The sequence below is a fragment of the Xylocopa sonorina genome, chromosome 2, assembly GCF_050948175.1.
Source record: "Xylocopa sonorina isolate GNS202 chromosome 2, iyXylSono1_principal, whole genome shotgun sequence".
Lineage (NCBI taxonomy): Eukaryota > Metazoa > Arthropoda > Insecta > Hymenoptera > Apidae > Xylocopa > Xylocopa sonorina.
The window spans coordinates 14,787,360-14,814,190 of NC_135194.1; the positions used below are offsets into that span (position 1 = coordinate 14,787,360).

The 26,831-nt window shown below is 49.4% G+C and overlaps 1 protein-coding gene across 36 annotated transcripts in view; it reads left to right on the forward strand.

Moving 5' to 3' along the window:
- The first annotated feature begins 476 nt into the window (after positions 1-476).
- The window catches only part of Camkii (Calcium/calmodulin-dependent protein kinase II), an 86,510-nt gene continuing 60,155 nt past the window's right edge, over positions 477-26,831 (forward strand). For all 36 annotated transcript variants that reach the window (XM_076910074.1, XM_076910075.1, XM_076910079.1 and 33 more), the window contains exon 1: positions 477-1,189. In XM_076910074.1, coding sequence (XP_076766189.1) covers positions 1,125-1,189 — 65 coding nt within the window. In that variant the 5' untranslated portion in view covers positions 477-1,124. The remainder of the gene's footprint in view (positions 1,190-26,831) is intronic.

Consider the following 26,831-nt stretch of genomic DNA (forward strand, 5'->3'; position numbering starts at 1 on the left):
TCCGCGGTAACATATAACTAGGAATTTATGTATTGCGTTAGGAGGTCTTTTAATTTTTCGAGATCTATGCTCAGTGTATCGTTCTAATTGGACGTGCGCCAAAAAGCCGATCGAAGTGATACCGAAGCTCCGTACGGACGGCGTATGCGCCAGTAGTAAATCTCGTGTTTATGTCGGACATGCGGAATCGAGTCAGTGCGCGGTATCCCGTCTAACCAGCGACGGTACGCAACTCGTTTCGGTCGTACGAATCGCGAGAACGTAGAAGAAACCGGTGGCGATTTTGTTTTTGCGACATTACCAAACGATCAGTTTTATCAACGCGAATAATTCTTCCACGGATCGTGCCCGATCGCGCGAGAAAATATATATATAACCGCCGTTTCTACGGGACGACGATAAACTCGACGAAGGGACCGAAAATACGCCTATTGTACGCGATCGCGCGACGTAAGAGAAAGATAGAGAGAGGGAGAGAGAAGTAAAGAAACGAAATTGTACCGTGAAGCGTGATCCTGAAAAGTTAGCCGCGTGGTCGAGCATAATTCCAGGTGCTAAATTTAAATGTGTTGCCTCGATCCCCTTGGGTTATTTTGCCTAGGTTGGCTGCGCTCGAACGGCTCGCCAGCGAAGCTCTATCGTCAACCCTGCCGGCGGTGGTATCGGTGTTGACCGTCGTTACCAGGTATCATACATATATACGCGACCGTGGTCGCCATTGCCGGCGGTAGCGACACTGTGAACACCGCGTTGCGCCATCGCGAGTCACCACCACTACGCGAGTCAGTCGACGGTCTGCCGGCGAGCAGTGCGGACGCGTCGTGGAACGATTCAGTTGTCGCGTTGCCCGCAAATATTTGCTGGCACGACCGCGATTTGCCCCACCGTCGGTGCCACGGTAACGCACGGCTCCCGCGGACAGAACCGCCTCCCCTCTGCCCGGCCCGACGCGACCCTCCCTACCCGACGGTTACCCGGTGTTCTACCAGCGCCGCGGCGGTTCCCCTCTATTGATCGAATTTGACCTGCGAAGTTTCCCCTAGCGTGTGCGGTAGTGGCGGCCGGCAGTGGCTCTCGCGCTTACGTTCCTCGGTTAGTGCGGTAAATAATCGCGATACCTCGGCATGGCTACTCCGTCCGCTTGCACGCGGTTTAGTGACAACTACGACCTCAGGGAGGAACTTGGCAAGTAAGTAAAAAATACGAACATTTCTTGGATTCCGAGTAACTAACTCGGCGGGTGAATCGAAGAGAGAAAGAGATCTGTTTAACGTGTTACCGCGTGTCACGACGTGTTTCGTTTGGCTATCTTTTGTGTATACACACACTTCTCACCTCTTTGTTTCTCTTGTTCTTTCTATCTCTCTCCCTCTCTCTGTTTCGCTCGTGCGTTTCTGTCTTTTGTGTTCATTGTCATTGGTGTTTTTATTACACGAGTAGCTCGTGTTTATACGTGCGTGTTTTACGTTCGTCGTGTCTCGTTGTCACTACGCATTAACTGGTTTTCGGTAACATTCGTCGCGTGTAGACGGTCACGCGAGTGACGATCGGTTCGTAGTGCAACTCTCCTAGCAGACGACGCCGTATCGTCGGCCATGATTATTCTCTGCGTATGCGAGGCCTCTTTCTTCTCTCGATTTTCCCCACTACCGTCGTTCGTCGTTCGTTTGTCGTCTGTTCTCATTTACCTCGGATTTTCTCTCGACCACCAATCTTCCCGGTCGCCTCCTTCTTCTGTACACGTCTGTGTCCTTTACTCGCACGCGAGAGACACCCCGTTGCATTTCGTCTATATTTAAGCAGCACGGCCTGTCTGCTCGTGGCTCAGACTCTATATATAAAGCGTCAGGGCGCTTGCTATCGTACCTTCGTGCCGCCGTGGTGGTCTCACCGTCAAAAACGAGGCATCCGCATCGTACGCGGATCTGTCACCAAATCAATACGATGTCGTCGCGCCGCTTTTTACCTTCATCCCCCTCCTTCTCGACCTCTTTCTCGCACACTTCCGTTCCGTTTCTCTCCACGTCTCGTTCGCACAATCTCTGCTTCACGTCCCGTCATCTCTCTGCTCTACTCTTCTCTTTCGCCGGTATGTCCCCACGATCGGTTGCTTTCTTTTTATCGTTCTATCGCCTACTCTCGTGATCGTCCCGGTGACGGCAGGTGGTTGCAGTCTTGCACGACGTTTATCCCTAAAAAGTCACTAGGCCTCGCCAGCACTTTGTTTTCCATTCACTCGATCGTTTCTCACGGTTCATTTTTGATAAGGTTTATCGTTCCATTAATGTTATACTTTTTATCGTAATATAAGTACATTGTAGCGGTATTATCATTCGTTTATATGACTGAAATTATTTTCCTCGACATTCGTTGAACTGTCGTACCATGCATTATCATCGCCAGGCGATGCTTGAACTGTTTTAATGAGAAGGCTGACGACCGGATAATGACCGGTAACGTCACGAGGTTTCTTCTAGGTTAGGAGAGTTTCGACGTTCCGTAGGGGGTCTTGGGAGGAGGGCATGGGTATCTCGTGTCACCCGTGACCCCGAGTGACCTCGGACTCGTAGCCGAGGAATTTTCTTCGCCCGTGTACGGTGCACACGGTGAAAGAAGGAAAATTTCTGACCACACCCCGTGTCTTTTTGGGTAGAGTTTGTGCGACGGTCGATAAACACGGGGGAGTAGAGCACGCGTAGAGCACGCGTTACAATGTCACCTGCTCGTACCGGCTAAGACGCTTCGTTCTCTCTCAGCTTCTCGATTTAAATCGCCTCCCAGTAACGTTACAATTTCAGAAGTTTGTAACATTTCAATTTCCTCGCGTTATCTGTACAAATCATACCGCGATGGATTCGCAATTAGGGTCGGTTGATTTAGAATATTGTTTTCACGTGTAAACACGCCTAGTCGATCCCCGTTTGTTTTCGAGCGCGCGAAGACACACCGAGACCTCCTCCCGAGTTTCGAATAATTTTCTCTTTGCATATACGGAATTAAATTAGAGAAAGTGTATTTGTTGTTGCGTATAAAAAGTATTCTGCTAGTTTAAAATAGAAGAGATTAATTAAATATATCGATTTCAAATTTTTATACCGATCCGAAGGTTAAGAACTAATGATTGTTATCAGTAATCAGTAAAATATAACATCACTGTGATAAGAAAGTGAAATAAAATCTGTAAAATGTAGATAATATAAGTATACAAGATTATGTGTTAAATGTATGAGGATGTTATTATAGATTGGAAAATAGCAAGTGATGATCGAAAAGCTTGTTTTCAGAGTGGTTTAAGCGTAACAAACATGAGAGCAAGTAAATCGTGATTTTCTTCTGATTATTTAAAATATCTGCGATAACTACGGAGCATATTAGTTTGGCTAAAGAGTGGACTCTACGAGACAATAAATTGAGGTTAAAAAAAAATCAGAGTTAACAAACAACTTGGCGTGGATATAGGCGTTGATAGAAATTCGATGTTTTCTTTTTTTCAGAAAAGATAAAGTTAATATTAATTTGTTACTAGCTAAATTATTCTCTTCCTTTACTTTAAGCTACCTTTTAAGCTTCAGTCTGTCAGAAACACCGGCGGCAATTTATTTCTAGACTCTTTACGGTTCCAGCATCTCGAAACTTTTGGGTCTCACCGAACGGTATCCACGTTACTTAAAAAAAAGTTGAACAATCCAGTTACCCGCGCATCTCCGTTGCTTGCCCCGTACACCGCACTTTAGATATTATCTCGATTCACTATACCAGCACCCGTATTTTCTGCGCGAAACTCGCTCATTCGTCGCATTTATTTTTCGCCTTTCATTTGGAATCTAGTACGAGAGCTCTGTAATTAAAGACCATTACTCCCCGGTCAAAAATTGGCTTCCATTTTCTGCAACCCCTTCGCCCATTTAATATTCGAGCGTTAATTTAGAAACAGCCATTCGACACGTTACACCTTCCTGTGTACTTGCTCCGCTCGAGAGCGATTCAACGATATCTCAATAAAAATTCGACGAATCTACCCTCGAGATTCCGGCGTTCCCCAAACTCAGCGAGCTCCACGTACTCGGTTCCATAATCGAGGCGCGCGAACCCGTTTCTCTGGCCCCTGCTATTTTCGTTAATTATTCGGATATCCAACTAATTTCGGCCGGGGCCAGCGCGCGGAGAATCCGTCCGCGTATACACGGACGCACACGTAAGCTCCTCTCCGTGGCCCGGCATAATCAAAACATTTCCCTCGCCTCCGCGTTGAATAATTCAACGTTTCAGGCCACGGTTCGCGTCTCCCGCCGATCGAAACGATCGCCTTTTACCGGTCATCGATTTTGCATCGAATCACGTCGAAGAGACACACCGACGACGACGACCAAGAAGAGGGTGCATCGAATCAACCCCTTTTAGCTCGCCGTTTCGCGATGTCGATCGACGCGCGCCTGGTCTCCAGCCAGATTCGATTAACGATCCCTAATTAAACCTTCCCAGCTAGCGATTTTAAGGGTTGCTCGTCTTGACCATTTCCGTAGTCGCTTCTCCTCCACTTTTCCACCCTGGATCCTCGAAAGCGTTAGGTTTATTTTGCTTTTTTCAACGTTTAACAGCAGCGCAAAACTCGAGGGTTAGCAACGGAGGCCCTCCTTGTTCTTTTCAGTGATTTATCGTCGAGGGTGTAGCGTGTAAGAGCGTTTCTACGTGCGTCACGCTACGATTCGGAATATATGTGGCTTCGACGCGTGATATACTGTTGTGTGTTAAGAATTTATTAAGACGGGTAGAAACATGGAAGAATAGGTAAAAAGACGACTTGGTCACGGTCATTGAGACTTTTGTTCAGACTTGTTTCGCCGGTTTAGTAATAATTCAACGTAATAAACACTCCCGCGATCGATTTATTTTATTCCAACGTCCCCGCGTTCCTCGTCGTTCATCCGTTGTTCCTCATTTTCCATTCCGTTGTTGGTCCCTGAATTTTCGATGGAGTTCCGCTGTTTCGTTGAAATTTAATTACATCGCCCGTCCAATTTCATCTTGAATCCGGCGGAGCTACGTTTTTCGTTGCACGATCGACCGTAACCGTATTACAAAACGCGTTTCACCTCAATGAAAACTCATTAACCCTTCGAGTTAACCCGTGATTGATTGTAACGAAGTTACAACACTTTTACATCCCGATTAAATCGGCTAGAAATCCAGTTCCGATTGGCTCGTAGTTGAACGATTAATTAGAACGCTATGTAAAAGTGGACTTAATGAACTTCCGCCTGGATAACGATATTGAATCATTACGGGATGCATTTCCAATTCCAATTGTTTCTTCCGATTTTCGTGCAATTGTATGAACGTTCCCCTTCTTCGTGAAATATCGATCGAGTTTCTAAATTTTTAACGATCGTGGATACAAAATTCTCACCCGAACTAAAAGTTACTACCCCCCGTTTTCCGGCTCTCGATCGCATGGCGTCAGTACATCTGTTTATACAGCCGCGTTTACATGGATCATGCACATCGTCAGTTCGCAGCCCCAGGATTACGGTTATCCATCGACCACCGGCAAACAGGGGTCCCATTTTTCGCGGCGGATACACTCAGCTCTGGTATCATCGACGGGGTTGATTATAATTACGGTGGGGGTTGCTAGCGGGGATCGCGAGCCTTTCCGTTCTTTTTCACCTCGGGATCACTCGTTTCGAGAGTTCATCAATCACCAGACGCTCCCTCTCCTCCTCTGTGCACGCGATGCTTTCTCGTCTCGACGCGTTATTGGTCCTCGTTTAACGAGTAAACGGGGAGAAAACAGAGATCGTCGCGACGCGTCCACTGGGAATAAACGGTGAGGAAGTGCTCTTCCGGAAGAAAATTGTTTTCGTTTCTAACGGATGGATAGTTTCCGAGACATCGTGTTTATTACCGTGCGGTAACGAAATTTATGTTTGTATTTATAGTCGTGCCTTCGAACGGTAGTTGAAGATCCACTTTTCGGTGGTCGGGTGGCGTTTATCGGCACTCGATTATCCTCGAAGAGATCAGCGATCACTCGGATCTATATCCGTATGTTCGTTCGGCTCGATCGTCGAATCTGTCCGTCGGTATTGGTGCTCACGGGCAAACCGATTCGTATGTTAGTTTTGGCAACGGCCTACGCTGACATTAAGACCTATGGTAAATATTGGCTCTATCGAAAACCACCGGGGGAAATGCCAATTCCCCGGTATGAAGTAGCGCGTTTCGTCCCTGCTGCCGATCGATGGACGTTTTTCAGATCTGATTTCCGCCTCGAGATTCCTCTGTTCGCAACGGAACAATCGTCTCTTTCTTCTTGGATCCCACTTCTCGGGAATAGTCGATCGTTTCCGCATGGTGGAACAATTAATTGCTACTTCACGTATGGAATGAAAAAGTATCGGAAGCGTATCACGCGTCGGCGGTCGGTCGAATTGCGCAACTGGAAATTCCAAAGCGTGAAACCGATGATGTCAACGTTCCTGATCGTCGTTAATTACCGAACGAAATACCTCGAGGTGTCTGCTTTGATGGCCGATATTCGTTTCCTCTTTGAAAAATATACATACGCGTGTAATTCCGTCCGTTCCACTTTGCGAATAAAAGTTTTATAGCTTTCCGTGAAATGAAAAGAAGTATTTACGAACGATACTTTAGAACACGAGGCGAAGCAAAAATTGCAATTTCTGGGAAGAGCCACGCGTTCGTTTCAGCTCTAAACGTAAGATGTAACGCGCGAGCGTAGATGATCAAAGCGTCGAGTGAATTTCTCCGATCAGAGTTTCAACTCTATCCTCTCCGTTTCCCAAGGAGAAATGGCGAGATTCGTTGGATTGCGTCGTCGCGGGTGGAGACGTCGGGCGTTATGAATTTTCGTTTTTCTTTATGCCCCGCATTACCATAAGGTCGTTCGTCCCGTTCGCTAGCGCGTGCAAGCTCGACGAGCGGCGGAATTGCCTCGTAAAGTGGAAAAAAGCGCGGACCGAGCAACGGCTGGCAAAAATGTCGTCTTTAAGGATCGTAAAAACCGAGGAAAGCCTCGTAATTCCCGCGATTGCGATCCTACCGAGGGGATGAAGGCCCCGAGGCCGGATAATCTCGCCTGGAACCTACCGATTCAAACGTATTTCCGCGCGAGTCGTAGGGATTCTTTCGAAATTGCGAGAAGGATCAACGAATCGCCGTGTGAATGAAACTTGGCGGGTTTTAAATCGCGATTAGAGACAGTCCCTCAACAATTTTTCGTCCCCCAAACCCATCGAGCGGTAATTTTTCACCCCTCGTTTTCGTTTCTCACCTCGACACCCCCTGACCCGTGCTCAGAGCTACAAATTACCTCTCCTCCCCCCTTCCTCCGTGTTAAAACCCCAAAGAACAGGCCTGAAATCGAGGACATCCGTTTCGAGGGTGGTTTACGAACCAACCGTGACGATAATCCACCGAAATCCAGGTATTTCCCGTTCAACAGGTTCGCGTTAACAGTCTAGACGGACGGTTCGCGTTTGAACGTTCCACGATCGTTCACCTAGCACCGGAGGGTTAGATCCCGGTCAGATCTGGCCCCCCTGATAATCCCGAAATAATTCGTGGATATCAAAACCGTGTTAGAGCCGCGAGCGTGGATAGAGGCGTCTCGCGAGTTGGAAAAAAAAATTGGGGATAGACGGGCGCGCGCGTTGTATATTGCGAAGGGGTTAACGGGCGGTCGTAAATCGAGGCGGTAGGATTTTCGCGGGCCTCGTAAACGGTGGATGCACGGACGTTTCCGGTTTGAAAAAGGGACGATCGATCGCCGCCCGGACGGACTCGCTTCCCTCCGCGTTTTATCTCGGAAGTTCGGGATACGTCGACGGTAATAAAAACAACGTAAAACCCCGCATTGCGATAACTTCTTCCCGATATCGATTTATCCGGCCGTGCTCTGCAATGGCGCGTGCAGCGATAAAGGGCGAGGGAGGAGGTGGTGAACGAGAAGGAGATCGAGCGTGGATTTATTCGGTAATATTAATTTGGTCGAAAGTTTAAACATTACCGAGATCTCTAAATAGACGAAAGTTCCGTGGAAATAGTTCAGCGTGTGAATATTTTCAATCGTTAAAAACTACCGAGCACATCCTGGATAAAAAGGATAGTATCGACACTGTTCGTTGAGATTATATTCGATTTATTAAAAGAACGAAGGGGGAAGTAGCCGTCGAGTGAGAAAGCGGAAGTGGAGCAATCGTCCGGTTTCGCAGCGTCCTACGCGATGCGCATGTCAATGCCTGGTACCCGTGGCTACGATTAAGAGTTAAAAGCAGACGAAAACGTCGATACCTCGGTCGCCTTTTCCGGGTGACCTTTAAACCCTTTCGTACTAGCCGACGCCACGTTGGAACGCCTCGATTCGAGGGAAGAATTCCTGGACGGAGGAGAATCTCCTCCCGTCGTTACTTATAGCCACCGGGTAAAGGCAACGCGACCCGGGCTTCGCAGAAATTCGCACGCTTATTCCCTTTCATCGTGTCGTTTCAATCAATTCCTATGAAAGGCGACTATAGTTAGCGTCGAAGGAATGTTTGATGCGACGGAAGCGAGCTCGGCGAGGAAATTGCGAGACAAAGTGCGATTATCGACGACGATGGATTTCCCCATTTCCTTGGAAATTGTTATACCCTTCCGACGTTACTCGCATAGTTTCCTCGCTTGTTGCGTTCTCGTGACATTCAGCCATCGTTCGAGCGTTTATTTTTATTTGCGTTTCCTCGAATAGCCTCCACGTTTCTAGCTCTCCCGATTGATAGATAGAATGCCAATCGCCGAGGGAGTGGATCTCCGCGAGGGAATATCGCGCGTTATAAAATATCCGCGCTGGGTAATCGGGCGAAATCGATCAACCGGAGGGACACCTGAAAACCTCGTGAAATCTCGTCGCGAATGGAAATCTTATCGGTCGGTCGAGCCGATAAGCGTAGGGCGCGATAGAGAGAGGAATCGATCGGGCTGCTCGGGCCAGGCTCGAGTGGTCGAATATTAGGATGTTTCAGGGCACGGGTGGAAAATTGATCCCACGGCTACCAAGTTGAATTCGTTGGCCGGGTAATATCCGTTCGCGATAGAATCCGATGGAACGAGTTGCGAAAGGCGCGGGTGCTCGATTCGAGCGGTCCTGCAATTTAATGAGATTTCGCGGGCCGGCCGTTGACCGTGCGCGCGCCCCTTGCTACGCACGATTAATTAACGCGCCCGTTAATACCTCCTAATTATTATGCGCCGTGGCGCGTACTTACTACCTCCGCCGCTTTAGTCGATCGGATCGCTGCCGTTGGATCGCTGGATGCTCGCTCTACGATGCATTCCCCATTGTACATTCCTGATACACGTTCAGCCTCCGCCACCCTCGTTGCCTCTTGAAAATCAGCCGCGGGTTCGAGTTCTCCCCGAATGGAAAAAAAATGCTTCCTGAATACCGAGTCGAACTTTCGGTAAATATTTGCCATTCGTGCGCTTGCATTTTCGCGAGCGCCTCTTCCTTTCCTCTGCCCCTCTTCTGGGCTTGTTACCATTCCGTGGATCGATCCTCGGATGGAGTGCTGCCAACAGGTTCGGCTCCGCTAGCTTTTCGAAATGAGTCGAGACGACGTAGGTTTCCTACGTCGAGACACCTAGTTCATCGTTTCTTAAAGTTGTTCTGTGATTTTTGAGAATTAGTCGTTTCGTATCTCGTTCGAACAAGCTTGAAAGGCAGCAGCACGGTGATAGCGCAACCCTCTATTTCGGTACGGTTGTCCGCGCAAGCGGTCTGAACGTTTGCAGCCGGCTTAAGAGGCTAACTCACGTGTCCTGCGGGTTCCTCCCTGGAGACATCCACGAAGCGACCGGCCGATCGATAACCGGTGCCGCTTGTTCCGTGCCCGTGGATACGCTTACTTATACATGCGACCCGGCACCGTGGAATTGTCGCGTGTTTTTACGCCGGATACATATTATTAAAACATGCTTGCGTAAGATAAGGAGGCATTGATTGGCATTACACACGTACGCCACACGTTCAGAGCGGCACATTTTTTATTATGATAATGTAGGTGGCCGTTATCGGCCCTCCTCTTGTGCTAATTTCACTTCCCTCGTTCTCTCTTTCATTTTTGCACGACTCACGCTAGCGAATCGAAGTTTGAAGCCGTCATTTTTCCTCTAAATTTTTCTCTCCTCTTCTTTCGACTTTCAATTCCCCAAAGTTTCTCATATTTTTTTAATTGAAACACATCGCTTGTTTTGAATTTACTTCCCGCATTGCGATACCTCATCGACGAAGCTTCCTCAAGGTATAACAGCGTAACCCTCGAGCTGTTTTCCCTTTTACCCAAAACACACAAGCCGTAAACCAAAGTCATCGCTCGTTTACCGAATTACAACAAACCAAACCGTCGGCAACAACCATAACAATACATCAGCAATTCGCGACGTTCCATATTCGCCGGGATTACTAAATCAACCCAACCGGAGTGCTTAATGTTCATTACATAATTGACGCATTGCGGCTTATCTTGTCCTCCTCTCGGCGAATCGATACCCCAAAATCGACGACTACTTTAACTCCTCGACCACTCGATACACGATTTCTTCGAATGTCCCACCTGATCGCACCTCTTTCCACCAGTTGGGAAGAGAATACGTGCAACAGTGAAAGTCCTCTCGGCGCCCCGCCACACTTTCCCCGTATCACAATAGCTCAGCCTCAGTCTCGTGCCGGTCCGGAAATAATTCAACGCGCCCCCATACTATTTTTAGGGGGATCCATCGCGGTGTGTCGGCACTCGGGCCGCGCGCGAGGACCTCGAAATATACGGCTAGACCGTGTGTGATATTCGATCTGGAGGCGCGAGCTCGTCGAATCGTTTCCATCGCCGATCGGTGGACAAATTCGGGGCGCACACGCGTTTCGAAACGGGGGTGGGACACGCGCGCGATCGAGACCCGCGGGGGCTGCTGCTCCCTAATACCCGTCCTCTCTTCCCGTCGTTCCGCGCTTCGGTTCCTTCCCTCTTCCGCCCTTCTCGTGGGCAGCTAACTAATAATAGCAAGCGGTACAGGACGGAAATAGGCCTGCAGAACTATGCAACACGCGGTTCAGGAATTTCATCGTCTGCTGACCTCGCACGGCCGTTTCCCTCGTCCTAATGAGAGAGACGCCGGAACATCGGCCACCGCCGTCGCCGGCTTTCCTCCGGTGGGTATTCTCCTTTAGGACCGCTATAAATAAGTATCGCGGAAAAAGAACGACGATACGGCTGGTTGAGTTATAGTTTCGATGATCATTTGTAACGCGGCTGGCTGGAAGAACGATGATCGGGGAACGGGGGATTCGGTGTCACTGCTCTGGCCGCTCTTTCGGGCGCCACGTGTTCTTAATTTGTATTCGTTGGATGGGGAATTGGTTTCGTTTGATGTTCCTCGGGGTGATAATTGAAACACTTTGAAAGAAATCTGAAGTTTTTCTTATCGGTCATGGAAGCACCCGACTTCGTACTTCTCTGCGAATCAACTCTCTTTACCCCAACTCCTTTCTTCGAGACTACTCTTAAATTGTTCTTATCATTGCCACCTATAATCGTCATTAAAATCTTCTAGCGAGAAGACGAACCTTATCGATAATTTCGAATCTAAGATTCGAACTTGGATCGTAACCCGTTTGAAAATCCTCCGACTGTGCAGAAGGTCGGCATGGAGACCGATTCTAGCGACAAATCCCGAGGCCTTAGAAGTTCCGCGGCACTTTCCACCCTGCGAAGAACGTTATCTGGGAGTCTTCTAATCCGAGCGAGTCCCAGCTGCTCGCGGGGGCTCAAGGCTTTAATCGATAGCACGGAATTTCCCTGCGCGAAATCAAAATTGCACGCGCATCCCGCGTCCCTGGCACCCTCCCGCGGGATGGGATCGCGTGAATAATTGAACAAGACCAGCGACCACGATCTAATTCGGAGTACTGCCATACATTACGCCAGCCGTCGATATTGCTCTTCTACAGTTTTATCGTAGACTGGTGCGCGGTGTGCTTTTCATATTGTACAAATTGAACGTGTGTAATCGCGCGTCTCTCATCATGGAACCGCATAGAATACCACGCGTCCTCGCCGCAGAGGAAATGACTTCTCTTGGAACCGTTCCAGTCGGTTTCATGGATTTCTTGGGGATTAGCGAGGATAGAGAGTTGCTCTGGATTTTATATCAAGGCTCGATGGTTTCTGACAGGAATTCTCTGTTTTCACGGATAAACGGGAGATATGGGAAGCTTGTACTTGGAGAGGCATACCCAGTGGGGTTAAGGAGTCTTCGATTGGAATCAGTATCGCGTTGTTGCCGACGAACGATTCGGGTCTTCAATTCCTGAGTGTCCGGGTTTAAATGTTTACGGAACCTTGGTATTTTACCGAGGGAGTTTCTAAGAAACGCTTTTAGCTTCATTAGAATCCCGATCCGACAGGGAGGAAAGTCGAAACGAAGCGATTCGAAGCCTTTTTCCGTTTCCAGTGGTTTCCAGCGGATCTCACCCTGGGGATAGTATTTTTGGGCGTGCGAATCGAAGGCAGACTTATTTTTAGTCACGATGAGCCGCGTACGCGCGTTTATATCGAACTCGTTTCTTTTAATCTTTCGATCGACCTGTTCGCGACTCTACTGGAGCTCGTTCTTTCGCCACCCGCCTACATTAGGGCCATCGATGATATTCGGCATAAATGATATAAAACTACAAACCGAAGTGCATCTAAACCGTAACGAGTTTCATCTCTGATGCGTCGATCCTCATAATTCGCAGTATTCAAAACACACGAGCAGAGAAATTGCATGAGTAAACACCGGAATCTGCAACGATCGTTTCCCGTTACTCGAATATACACTAAACTGCCGTGAAATACCGCGTCCATCATCTCGTCTCCCCTTTACCACCCTTTTTATCACCCGAATATCAAAGAACCTTATTTGCTTACACAGGCGAATCACGAGCACGTCCATCCAACGGGCGCGAGTCTCGTTTGACTAATTCGATCGCCGACAGATCAGTCGGAACGGGGACCTCGAGGGTGCAGGCAGAAAGAGAGAAGGCTCGCGTGAGAATAATCCACGGTAGTCGAACGGAGAGAACCAGAGGATTGTACAAGTTCCATGTTCTCGGTCCACTCTCGTTTCTCTCCTTCCGACGCGGTCCAAGCGTGTGTAGGGATAGGTTCTAATTCAATAGCGGGCCGGCGCGTATGTTTAGAACGGCTATAAATAATTGACGGCGCCAGAATTTCGCTACAGACCGGGAGAAATGTCACAGTCATAACCGCGTGCGGCCAGCACCGCCTTTGGGATATTGGGCTCGTATATCGGTCGGGTTCGCCATTATCGCGGTGCTCGGGCGATCGTTCTTCCGGCGGCGGTAGGGTCGCGAAAATTATTAGCCCGCCTGGGAATTCGAACGCTCGTAGACGCGGCCTCCACTCGCGGACGGCGAACGACGGAAATCGATTTTCTTTTTTTTTTTTTTTTTCTTCTTTTTCACCACACCGCCAAGCTGTATTTTATCGCACGGTGGAATTTGTTTATGGGGCGCGTGCGCTGCGGGGTGAATCGCACGGGCACGTACACACTTCCCGGGGTTAGAGAGTGGGAATATTTGAAAGGAGAGATGAAAAATGGCACACCGCCACGCTCGCGTTTCAGCCTCCTCGATAATTCGATTCGATCGCTGCTAGCCGAGGCCTCTAGCGATTTCGTCGAATGGGGTGGAAAATTTTGCCTGTTTCTCTCTTTTTTTTTCCTTCCCCTTTTTTTTGTTTTGCTTCGAACACGTTCTGCGTCGGATGGAATATTCAGGTATCGTAGAATACGGATAACCGAGGTTGGATCGAGTTATGGTAATACCGTTTTGCAACTGCGAACTCGATCTTGCAAACTGTAAAATGATTGGAGGTTGTAGAAAAATTGACGCTCGAATCGAGGAATTCTCGATCGTCTCGGTTTCTGCGAGTGGCTCGTCTAATAGCCCTTAACTAGGTAACAAGGGTTATTAGGATTAGGATACCCGAGGCAAGTTCGGATAAATGGAGTTCTACCGTGAATCGGTAGTGGAAGTTCGTAAGCACGGCAAGGGAGGTGAAAAACAATCAGAAAGTTGGAATTCGAGTGGTTCGGCAAACAAGGTTTTAACGAGCTTAGTAGGGTGCAATGGGTGTTTCGCAAACGCTGGGTGAACTTCTTCGGGATCGATCTCGAATGGGGATAGAATGAGCGTTTACGTGCGCGAACACACTTTCCTCCCGAGTTGCAGTTAAGTTTCTGTTCGCGAAGTGCAACGGAATCTCGTTACTCCGGAATAATTAAAGGAACCGACCGTTTGGATTAAACCGAGGCACGGATTAAACTAGTTTCAGCGCGGGCGTAAAAATTGTCTTCGAGAATCGAGATGCACGAGTTATATCGCGAATCGAGGCTGGTGTGGAAGGTATCGAATTAATTTAAAAAAAAAGCCATATCCCTCTAATTGCCCTCCTCTGAAGAGAAAAATCCCCTTCGGCTATCAGTCTTACCGTCTTATCGTTGTAAAATAATTATTCGGAGCGGTGCCCTCTTCCATAATTCTGGCAGATCACGGTTCAAGACGGTAATTTCACCCCATACATCGTCTCAGGTGGCAGGGTCCATTACTCGAGGCGCGATAAACGTTATCAAGCGGTATTTCTCAGATTTCCTCCAGCTCCATCCCCATTTTCCACGGCGTCGTGTTCCCTCGCCCCCAGTGAGAAATAACCGCACGGTGCCAAAATAATGACCGACCGGAACGGTTAATCGTTAATCGATACGCGTTGTCTGGATCGTGTCTTCCAGGTCGTACAGATATAACCGATCGTCGGAGGGGGATGAACTGTTCTCCGTTCGAAAGGCCACGCTTTCTCTCGCTCGTTGTTACAGTTGGCTAACGAAACGACAGGGGATGGGAACACGGGTGGTGGGTGTTCGCGACGTTTTATTAAATATCAAGTTTTGATACTGCGGGGAAACTCGAGTGGAATCGAGCGGAAGTCGAGTGGACGACACGGAAATTTTATTCGAGCTCTCTCGACGTTCCTGCTTTCTCCATTTCGCAGAGACAGAGGGGAACGTTGTTTGTTCTCGCGCTTCTTCGTCTCGTACCGTGTCCCGTTCATTCCTGTTTACTCGGAAGTGGGAAATGTCAGCGTTTTATTGCGAGCGTTCACGGTGGCTACGTCAGTTTCGGTTTTATGGGCATCGCGAGGGGTAGCCTTCAACCCTTCCGCAATCTAACGCTGTCGCATCGATAGTATAGATAGCATAGATATTAAATATATCGCTTTCATTTCCTGAATACATTCTTCCCTGATATATGTTGTTACATGATGAAAGGGTTAAACTGACCATCCGTTTTTTTGGGGGTTGAGGAGGATGTAAAAATTCATTCTCCGTAACGACCAGCGGGACAAGTCCGCCCCTTTGTCCAAATGATTAAGGGAGCCTAAACAAAGGGGTGAATTTCGGAGGGTCCGCCAGGCTAACATTTCATTCGACGCGTCTCTTCGTTCGAAAGGCCATTGTCACCGGATGATATTCTAGGAAATTGGGACGATGAACTTTATTCCTTGTCCGTAGACTAACCAACAACCCCCGCATTGTCGTGCGTGGAAAAACAGTGGGACAACGACAAAGTCGACCAAATTTTTCGCTGATTTAACAGGGTGTCCCCATCTTCTCGTGGATTCTTGTCGTTGCTACAGGAAAACGGAATGTAACCGTTGCTTTTGTCGGTTTGGTAATCTTGCAGACCGACAAAAGTGGTTTCTGCATTGATATCCTTTCCTCTTCGTTCGTTTTCCCTAACGGATCTTGCGGAATATTATTCTTTGCTCTTAATTAAATATATTATCGTATATTATCATAACTTATCATCATAAATTGGCATACGAAATTCAAATCCGAATGGAAAACATTTGTTTTCTCTAAAGATTCGTCGGATCGCTCGTCAGTGCTTTCGACGAATCGCAGACGCTGCTTCGAGGCAAGAAACGTGAATTCCTCGGAGAAAACACAGAGAACGTAAGACTCCTCTTATCTTCCGCGGTCCGCAATGACGTTAACGATTACTCAACGATAACAAAACGTGACTCATTGCGCAAGAGAGCAACGGGCCATATACAACGAACGATGGAGGTTTCACGCGTTCCTCCGCCGCGTTTCCGTTCTTGGGGTAACGTCGCGTACTTGCGGGAAGGTTGATTATCTTATAGCGATTCTGACCGCGGCAGCAAGTTCTTCGATCATTCGTTGCCACCCATCAATTATGAAAGTCCGTCGACAGCTGTGTACCTGATCGAAGGGACTCGTCTCGACCGCGTGATTTTCGAACATTAATATTTTCGGTATTTCGAGAATCTTTCCATTCAATTAGGCATCTCTGGAACGAGAGCATTAACCAAGACTACCAAGAGGTTAATTAAACGTTGTATCAGCTCATGATTAATTCAAAGGGAACGTAACCACAGGGGTTGACTGATGAGGGCGGCTTATTACATCTAATGAATGAAACAAATCTATGGTAATTCATACCGCGACCAGAGGAGATACACGGGGAATTAAAATTACAATTACGTCAGAATGAATTATGCGTTCTAACCGTGGAAACAAGCATAAAAAAGAAAAAGAAACGAGAAGGAAAGAGAAGTTACATTCAACGAAACGTTCCACATATTTTCCATGGCAAACGTGCTCAGAGACTGGTGCATAAAAAATTCCTTCGATTTTCGTCGCCAGTCGACGCCGTTTTATCGCCCGGTCCGTCGTTTCCATATGCCACGTGCCCACGTCTGGTCGATAAATACGTGACTCCGTGGGGAACGTTTCCCAAGGCGCGCGGAATTTTTTCACGTCCGTGCAACGTCAATACCTATCCATCTTCCGGCTCGAGTGGCGTCTCCCCGGCTGTGGAACCAGCTCGAGAGAAATCGATCGCCGCGAGGAAGCGTCCGTTTTTATCGAGATGCCCTGGACAACGAGGTAACTTCGCTCGAAACCACCCCTCAGATGCTTATCTTCGGGTACTTCGCTCGAGCAAATTAGGGATGCTACCTTTTCCGAGGGAAATCCAGTATTTCACAGCCAGACGCAAACACTGTGGGTGGTGGATGCGTCGTCTGACTAAGAGGAGGAAAAAGTTTGATTATTAACTGCGTATGATAGCAACTTTTGATCAATGCATCAGTTGGGAGAAAGCGTGAAACGCGGCTGCGACCGTAGAGGGTTCAACTTGGAGTCCCTCACGTGTGATCCACGACGCGCAAACAACTCGTGATCCTCGAATTGCACATGAGGGGCTTCGTCTCTGGATTCATCGCAGAGGAAGACGTTTCTCCGTGACAACTAGTAATTGCTTGTTAAAGAGAATTTCTAAGGTATATAATACCGAACGTTGGCTCATAAAACACGAGGATGGGCAATAAAGCCTAAATTGAATCGAGGGTCTGACTCTCGTCTCCTTTTTTCGGCTGAGACATTGACAGACGCTCGGTGGATTCCTGTTGAATCTCGCGCGGACGACGATCAACCGGACGAACGCCAGCCACGAACTCGATACCGTATCGAGCTTATCGATTTGACGGACAGTTGCTGGCTTGTGTCAATGATGGTGTAGCCTGGTACGAGATCGCGCTCTGTCAGCGTGAAACTGTATCCCGAATCGGTGTGGAAACTGGAGCGAAGGCTTGCGTTACAAACTGACATTTTTTATTCCACATTCTCGTTGGATTTTACTGATTCTTAGGGATTGGAATACGATGAAACTTATGGATGGCTCGGATGGACAAATTGGGCTGGTTTTTGGGAATCACTATGAGAATTTTGTGACAAGATTTCAACGATAATGTAAAGATACGCCTAGCGTAGAATTTTAAGAAAATGTATCGACAAGAGGGGTGGAAGTGCGCGAGCACAATGGCGGCGATCGAAAGAGAGCTGCATGCGGGAGGAACGCAACGAGACGCGTACGGTGATGCAATTTGTCGCGCATTGTCTTCGATTATAAATCGTCGTTGGTGCGTCGTTCGCCCGTGAAAGAGAAATGCCGGCCGTGGTTGGCCGCGTGTGCCAAGGAGCGGTATTAAACTGTGTCACGCGTTAAGTGGCTGTTCGTTCGTTTTCAAGGTTCGCATTTCCTCTGCGCAGCTCGACGGTACGACCTCGGCCACGGGCCGTGTATCGCGAGCAGCTAGCCTGTTACATGTGACTAATTAGTCCCTGGTATTAAGTTACGTTCGTTGGACGTATCTTACGTACGAAATGGAGAGGAGACCAGGCCGGCTGAGAGGCGTGAAACGTGACGTACTCTACGCAACGAGATGAATCGAGCAATTCCACGGGCTACCCTTTCGCCTCTTCTGTATCGTTCGCGTAAAACTTTGTACTTGCACGCATTGAAAAATCGAATGAAACGTGTCAGCGTTCCTCGAGTACGTCATTGTTACGCGGATCGTCGGATGCACCGTGTTCAATTTCGATCGGTTTAACTCGATTATTTAGTAATAACCTAATTAGAAGGGGCACAAGGGGGTTGATGATCCGGCGCCTCCTACGCTTTTCGTGAGAGATTGGATGGGAACCAGGGGTGGCCTGGTCTGCGAACGCGATCAAGCCCCGATCCAGATTGATATTTAAGAAGTTTCTAATCCGGGGATTGGGCGGCTTTGGGTATCAAAGTTTGCCGAGGTTCTCGGGTCAATTATGAGTTTCGGAAAATGTGTTTGTAGCGCGTTGGGTTGTATTAGAACATAGCAGTAATTGACGCTAGTTTCCCCGATTAATTTAGTCTGCCGGTTCGTCGATTTTTTTGTTCAAAGATCGCTTCATTTTTTCCTGCGCTTTTCATCTCGATAGTGCCCGAGGACTCAAACGAATTTAGCGGATTCCGCACAACTTCTCTCCCCTAATTCATCACCGTTACGTTGGGTCATTAAAGCAATTTTTGATTAACTATAGAGCAGGACCAAAATGTTCATCGTAGAGATGCAAGATCCAGCGATTACATATGTGCCGGTGGTCATAAACAGCGTTGATTACCTGCGATTAACCGTAATGCAGACGATTCTGTTAGTTGGTAGTCGTTTCGCGTTTGTCAGACGTTTAAAGCGTCGGTTAGGGCAATTAAACTGGTAACCAGGACAGGTAATTGTTCTCGATTTTTCAATGATTCATTCCGCCGATTAAATACGGGGAGACACGATTCCTGAGTTAATCCGTTCACGAAAGGAGGTATAAATTACTCGCTTGAATGGCCTGTCGTCCGTCGGTCGGACAGCCAGATACTACTTCTACCGTTTCGTGCTTAAATAGCCTGGCTAAGGCATAATTTAGACGCTGTATACAGTAATACCGCGGCAGGTTTGGCCACCATTACCCGGTTACCTCCTATTATTGGGAAATCCTAGCTATATATCCATCGCGGGCCGGCCTCTGAAGCCGAGCGAATCGATCGGAAGGAGACGAATCGGAGCGGGTTGCTTACATCCGCGTTCAACATGCGATCGCTTTGCGAACCAACTATTTTTATCCCGTTCCCGTTCGTTCGCGACGATTATTTGCTTGTTTGCGTCTCGGAAACGCCTCCGACACGCTCCGAACGCAAACGTTGAACCTGCCCGGGGTGCCTCGCTCCTCCGCGTTGCGACTTACGGGTGACGTCTCTCGTTAAACGCCATCGTTCCCAACGATACTAAATCTTCTCGACGTTCGAAAGCAGGATTATTCGAATATTTGAAATCGCATTTAAGAATTGAGAAATCTGTAGATTCGGAGGTTGGCGATCCCGCCGTTTAATAATTGGCGTGTCCTGGCTCGAAATCGTTTCTCCCGGAGCCTAATCGCCGGAGTGACGTTCCCCACCAATAATTTGGACGTCTCCCTGAAGGCAAACCGGACAGATTGAACAAATCGACGGGGAATCACCGATCAACGAACGGTCGATCGATCGGTCCGATACGCGGCGTAGCAGCATCGACAGGTGTATCGGTTTCTGCTGGCTGGCTGGTTTTTCCTCCTCCCCGATTCATCTACCCCTCGACAATTTCGAATAATCCGGTCGATTAAAGCAGCGTTCGAGCGTCCCGTATCGGCACGCATCATTTGTAGCGTCGATTTGGCCGGCAACCCAGTTACCTGGACGTTCGAGAGGAGGGAGGACGCGTGCTCCATTGGGAAGGAAAAATCGTTCGGCGCTCGATTCGCCTCCACAGGAGATTAACTCATAAAGTGCACCGATGCGTATCGGCTGCCGCCGGGTTGTAGCTCGTTTCACGGTGGTTTTCATTGTCTTTGAAATTTCACGCGGCTATCTCGTTTTGCGCTCGAATCGTCGAATCGAAAGGGTAGCCGGATATATCAGCTATTGGCAGGTGTTTCGGTCACCCCGTCCGACCGAGGGTGGCGCACGACTTTTATCGTTTCGCGGGCGACGCGGAGCTATACCCTTCGTCAAAGACAGATATGGATTGCTTCTTATATAGCTGTTAATAAAAACCTCGACGCACGCTTGTTCATATTGTTGGGAGCTTTCGTTAACGTTACTATATCGTTTCTCTTCTTTACGATCGGCGTCACGGTGGAGCTGTACACCCGAGCATTGTCCAGCGGATTGGTCCTTTATTTCCGATCGGACAATACTATTTTCGCGCGTGGAGAGACCAGCCATAGGCGCATCCGAATCCGGTGGACTTTTTATCGATCCGAAGCGTGAACTTTGACCCTTCGAAACAGGGGACGCGCGTCGTGACGTTTAATTAAGCCACGTCGATAGTCGATACCGGTGTTACTGTCCGGCAATTTTTCCACGTTGTGTGGCTCCAAGTCCGCCAAGGAACGAACCCGGTTGTCAGGAGCAGTGTTTCTAATTGCGAACGAACGCGAGGATCCGTTCGCGAGCTGTTATAAAACGCGACGCAACGCGGTGAGCGATGAACAGCGTGTTCGGCATCGCGTTTCCTATTTTTCCGCGGAGAGGAACGGGTGGCTACCGGAAGAGGACGTTTCGATCGATACCGAACGCTTGGCGTCGAATGACGGAATCGTACCACGAGGACCTCTCGTCGCAATTACCCCTCGAGTGGCTCGTCGAAACGTTTCTTCAATTTTGTCTCACGATTTCCTCGAACAGGTTCGCGTGTCATTTACGGTATCGCAATGCTCTAAAAAATATCGTCGGATCGCGTAACTGCTTTACTAGATTATACGGGAAACGTTAGGCAAAGGAGAACAGGAACGACTCGTCGTTCCTCGAGTCCATTGGTCTAAATGGCGCGTCCAAGGGTTGAACGTTCTCGAAGATCTTCTTGGCATCCGTCTTAGCGTTCTTCCGCGATTACACGTCCGGCTGGCGAACGTCGATGTCCGGCCAGCAGCAGGAGCAGGGCTGTGCCACGGTTACCCCGTGCCTCCCTCCGGACGAGAGGAATGCGGAGAGAGAGCCAGCCGTGGAACGAAGTATCGACCGGTTAAAGCCATCCCCGCCCGGCTAAAGCGGCCAACCCTCACTCCAGACACCCTCCCACCACGGCCTACTCGCCTTCCCGTATTCTCCATCTCCATCATCATCCCCCTCGTGTGCAGCCCTCGTCGCCCTCTTCTTCCTCTTCTTCCTCGTCGTCCTTTTCGTTGCGCGACCATGCTGCTTTACAGGCGATAGAACAGAGCGCACAGCGACTGGACTTGAACCGATGCCGTGCACGAATCCCTCGCGTGGAAAAGTAGGGTGCACCAAGGGGACACGTGCGGATTATGGGACCGTTTCTTACGGTGACTGATTTAGGGGGATATAGCTTAAGTTTGGCGAATTTCAGTGGCGCTAGTCAGAAATCGCAACTGAATTCTGTGTCTTTGAGTTTCGAAAGCGACGCATATCTGCAGATCGTTCGATTTCCATTGCCAAATGTCCGAAAGGCACATTACCGCGCGCGTAGATTATGCGAAAGGTCCTCCTCGATGACCTCAAATCTTCCGCCTAATCCTTCACCCTGAAACACCTAATTGTCCGTGCACAATTTGCCGGAGGGCTCGATCGTCCCAGAAAAACTGTTCGTCGGCTACAGAAACAGTCGCTTCGGAATTGATTTCTGGTCGTTCGGTGCGTGCAAGATGTAGGTCGACGACATCGGCCAATGGAATCGGCGATGTATCGGCGGTGCGGCGGTGTTGTCTCAGCCGTCAAAGCGTGGGAACGATTCATTCTTTCCTTCCTATCCATTTTTTCCACCCTCCGCCTCCTCTTCGACTCTCTCGCGCTCTCTTTCTCTCTCCCTCTCTCTATTTTCCGCGGCTCTTCGCTTTGCATCGCGACCGCGGATGAATGCGAAACGTCGGCAGAACTATTGCAGCCAGTCTCGGCTCGCCGCTCCATTGTTCCTCACGCTGCTCGGCAGACAGTTGACACGGAAACAGCGCGACACAACGATACACACGCGTGCGTTGTCAACAGAAAGGGCGAAAAAAAAGCTTTCAAGCGACGACGAAGGGCGAGGGGTGCAGGAGAGACGTTGGAGAAAAAGAGAGAGCTGGAAGAACGAAGCGGGAGAGAGGGACGGGCCAGCTTTGTTGAGCACGCTCGGCTGGAAATGCTTTGAGGTCAGCGTGAAAAGGGATTTATGACGATCCACGCTGATCCCCGATGCTGGAGTTGGAACTTACGAGGGTGGTTTGTTCAGAGTCGAAACTCCGCTTAAGTATTAATTTAATGTCCCTACGACGCTCGTGCGAAAACATTCCACCCTCGAGAAGGAACCAGAAATTCCACTTACCATTAAAATTACTTGGAGCACGTACTTCGGTCCCCGAGTCATGGGTAGTAAGCTACTTTCCAGGTCGTATTTAGAGAATACTTGGCAGGGGCCGCGTAGAGAGACGACGCTGGAAGCCTAAAAGGGTGCGGTGGGTGGTACGGTTACACGGGAAGCGGCATTAACCGAATTTCTGGCTTTTTCGTCTAAACATACCCGATCGTAATAGCGTAACGGCTTGTCGGGGAACACGGGAACGGGACGTCCCGGGGGAAATCATCTTGCGAGCGTCGGCGAGGTCGTCGGTTACCCGCAACCAGGCTTCTTACCCCCTGCGCGGCGTCGGGGTAATTCTTCTTTTCGTTCTCCCGGCTGGGAAGATGAAGTGCTCCACGATCGTTAGCTTCGTCCACGGTTCTTTAATGTATCAATCATCCTTTTAGGCCGAGCCACGTCTAACCTACCATTAGGGACCATTTGAATTCCCATCTACGAAGAACCTTGGTACAGCGTACGTATAAACGATCTCGAGTAGTATCGTCCTTGGTATTCCTGGTGTTCTCCGTTTAAATAATAAAATTGTGGAACGAAATCGACAACGATCTAACTTAAGCTCGATGGTATCACGATTGTTCCATTCCACTCCATTCGGTTAGGCGTCGCATTTCCCTTGGAATTCACCGAAACAGTGGAGCATGCGGATATCTGGGTCCGGCGCTTACTCGAGTCCCCCGTCTTCATCCCTTCGCCGAGTATCCCGTGCAATCCGATGGCATGCACGCACGCACGCGACGGTTCTTGATCAGCCGACCCGTACGGTGAACCGGGACGAGTATATCGGGCCAGCTAGGTATGCAAAGTGCCACGGGTACACGTTTTACGATGTACGTATCGCGACGTGACACGGTGGTGATCCTACGGCAGAAGCCCGCGGGTCAGGATTCTGCAGGACTTGCGCGCGCAACCGTCGTTGTCTATTGTTGAGAGCCGGCTAGTTAGCCCTCGAGGTTCGAACGGGACCATCGAGTCGGTTGCCAACTCAGGGGACCACGTCGATGGTTCTCGGGGTAGAGTTATTAAAAGTTCTCCTGAGCCAGCACCACCGCCTGGCTCCTCGATCTCGGCACTCGATAAGAATCCTCCTCGAACGATGTCGGATAAGAGTAGCGAGCGTATTCCTAGATAGTTACTCGATGGCTCGGGGATAACGCGGCGCTCTGAATAGTACTGTGTGGGCCCTACTTTGTAAATAAGCACGATCCCACTCGAGCCCCGCGAAGGGTGGCTCTGGATAACCCGAGGGCGAAACGGGCTCGCCTCCTTATTAAAAGTTTCGTTAGTCGAGCTAGATATTCGTCTAGGCGTAAGCTCCCCGGTGGATAGAGGGTAGAGACTAAACGGGGGTTCCTCCGGGGTCTCGCGAAGGATCAGCTTGGGGTTAGCCGAAATGCTCGAAATCTCTTATTAAAAGTTTCCCGTAACTAAGAACCAGAGGAATCGGTGAAATCGGTCGAGCTACCAGCCGGATATAGATGGTCGCGTCGGACGTGCCCACTCTCGAGCAGAAGGGCATCGAGAAGTTTAGAAAGCTATGGTTGAAATCAAGCGCAACAAGGTCAAGTTTGCGAACAACCATCCCCTTAAGGAACCCTGTCGAGGTCTATAGATAGGCGCGTTGCAAACCGTTCAAGGCCAGCCTCGTAAATAACCAACACGTCAATTTCCCGTGGCTCTCCCCACCGGCGTGTCTTTACACAAGCAAATAGGCAGAGCCGGTGGTAGCAAATTCCCCGAAGACACAGGGATCGTAGCTTTCGCTTTAGAAGCCGTCCGGCGTATCCTTTACGGGGGTAGCCAGTCCCGGGTTCCGTCGCGGTGGTTCGCTCGGTTTCACGAATCGAAGGATCCCCGGGTGCATAAAACAGAAATACACCAGGGCCGGGTCGCACATATGCACGCGTATCGACGTCGAACACGTTACGATGGCGATCACCGTGTTCGCTCCGTGGAGCCACGAGGAGCGAATCGATCGGCGAATAAAACGTTGGGCCGGGGACACACGTTTATAGCCTGGCCACTCTGCCTCCCGTTTACTCCTGTCGTCTACTTCACCGCGTGCCACCATCGCCGCGGGTAGGGTGTTGCGCACAGGGGATGGCCTGGCCGCCGCGTGTATTTAAAGGTATCGACGCGTGCTGCAAACGCCGAAGGAGCCCCTCGCTTTGAAGACCGATCGTCGCTGTTGCACGCCCTAGTTGCACCCCGGCTCGATTCAAGGCCGACGCTGTCGCCCGACCACCGTTTCTGCGTCACTGGCTTCTCCCTCGATGGTCCCCTACTCTTCTTTCCTCGTTTCCCCACCCCCTCCCTTTTTTTCTTTTCAGTCTATCTTGTTAGGAGAGTAGGTTATCGTTCACGAGTTCCGAGAGATTTCGAGATGATAATTATTGTACAGTGGCTGACGGCTAGGGCTCTCCGGTTCCTTTGGGGTTAAATTCGCCGTGCAAGACGGAGGCTTGCGTTTTCTTTTAATTACGCTCCGAGGTTTTATCACGGTCTAGTTTGAGGCTCGGGATGCCTGTGCGCTGCGGAGATATCCTTGGGAAATTTATTACGCGTAAACGGTTAAGGGTGGGATAACTTGGATGGTAAAAAGAGATGTACACGTTTTATCTCTGCCTTCCTTTATTATTTCATTACCGCGGGAGGATTAACTCGGCGATTATCTTGTACGTCTCTCTTCCTATTCTTCCTCGATCGCGTTTCCTCTGGATCGCACGTGGCGGTAGAGCCACGAAATCAGCCCCGCGCACGCGATGTGGACAGAAACGAAAACGGGGTGGCAGGCTGACGGGTCTTAGGAGAAATAGGTTGAGCAGCGTGTCCTTTGCCCGCTGCAGCGTGCAGTCTTTGTGCAGGCCGGCAGGCGAGCGAATAACGATGACGTTAGCCGCAAGAATGGCGGAGCGATTAAAAAAGAGTGCCAGCCAGCCAGCCAGCCAGCCAGCCAGCGAGCCAGTCAGCCTGCCAGCCAGTCAGCCAGCCAGCCACCGTCTCTCTCCACTCATTCTTCCACGGCCTTCTCTTCCTCTTTTCTCCTTTTCTTTTCTCTCGCCTTATTCATTTCTATTTCCGAGCGTCCCGACGATAAAACTTGTTCGCCTCTCCGCGCGACGGATATTCGTTAAAGAAGAAGAGGAGACCGCCCGCGGAGGGGTTGAAGGGGCTATGGTGAAGGAGGGTCGCGATTGAACGTTGTATCGCGATAAAACGCGCCGGAATAAATCCGCGTACTACGGTCTCTATCTTTAGATCGGGGAATTTCCTTCGCGCCTTCGTCGCGTTTCAATTTTCTTGGAAACTAACGCCCCGTTCCCCCACGAATCTAATCCAGCGCCGGCATAATAGAATGTTTCTAGACGGGAGAATATCTCCGCGCTGGGAGTCTGTTACTCGGAATCACGCGAACCCGATCCGCAACCATCTGCAACCCCCTCGCAACTCCCGTGGTCGATCCATTCGTACGACTTCGTTTCGAGCTGTTTCGAGGGGATGCTGGGATCCCCCTCGTCGATGCTGATCACCTCTCTTATGGTATCTATCGTGGCTGTAGTCTTAGAGAAAGCAACGACGTTTAGCCGGCGTTTTTGTTAATTGGCACGGCGAGCCGGTGTCGTAGTAGCTCGTTTTAGTAAATTGAACCGAGCCGATTCCCCGCCAAGTGCGACTCCGCTCGATCGTTCGCCAAGCACGATTAAACGCGAACGTAAACGCGTGTAGCCAAGTGTACTCGTCGTCTGGTCCACGGATTTCTTCGAGGCAGAACCGCTATCGAATCGATCAGACGGATACTATTGTAAACGATCCGACGAAGATCGACGGGATGTCGTAACAAAGATCGCGTTGTAGTTCCAAGTATCGTGGAAAGTTTTGCAACTGCTGATTGTATTTACGATAAAACAACAGTAGGAACGTACGCGTAAATCATGGTATTCGACGTGTACGCTCTCGTAGAACTCGTACCAAGAGCAGAGTGAACCAAGT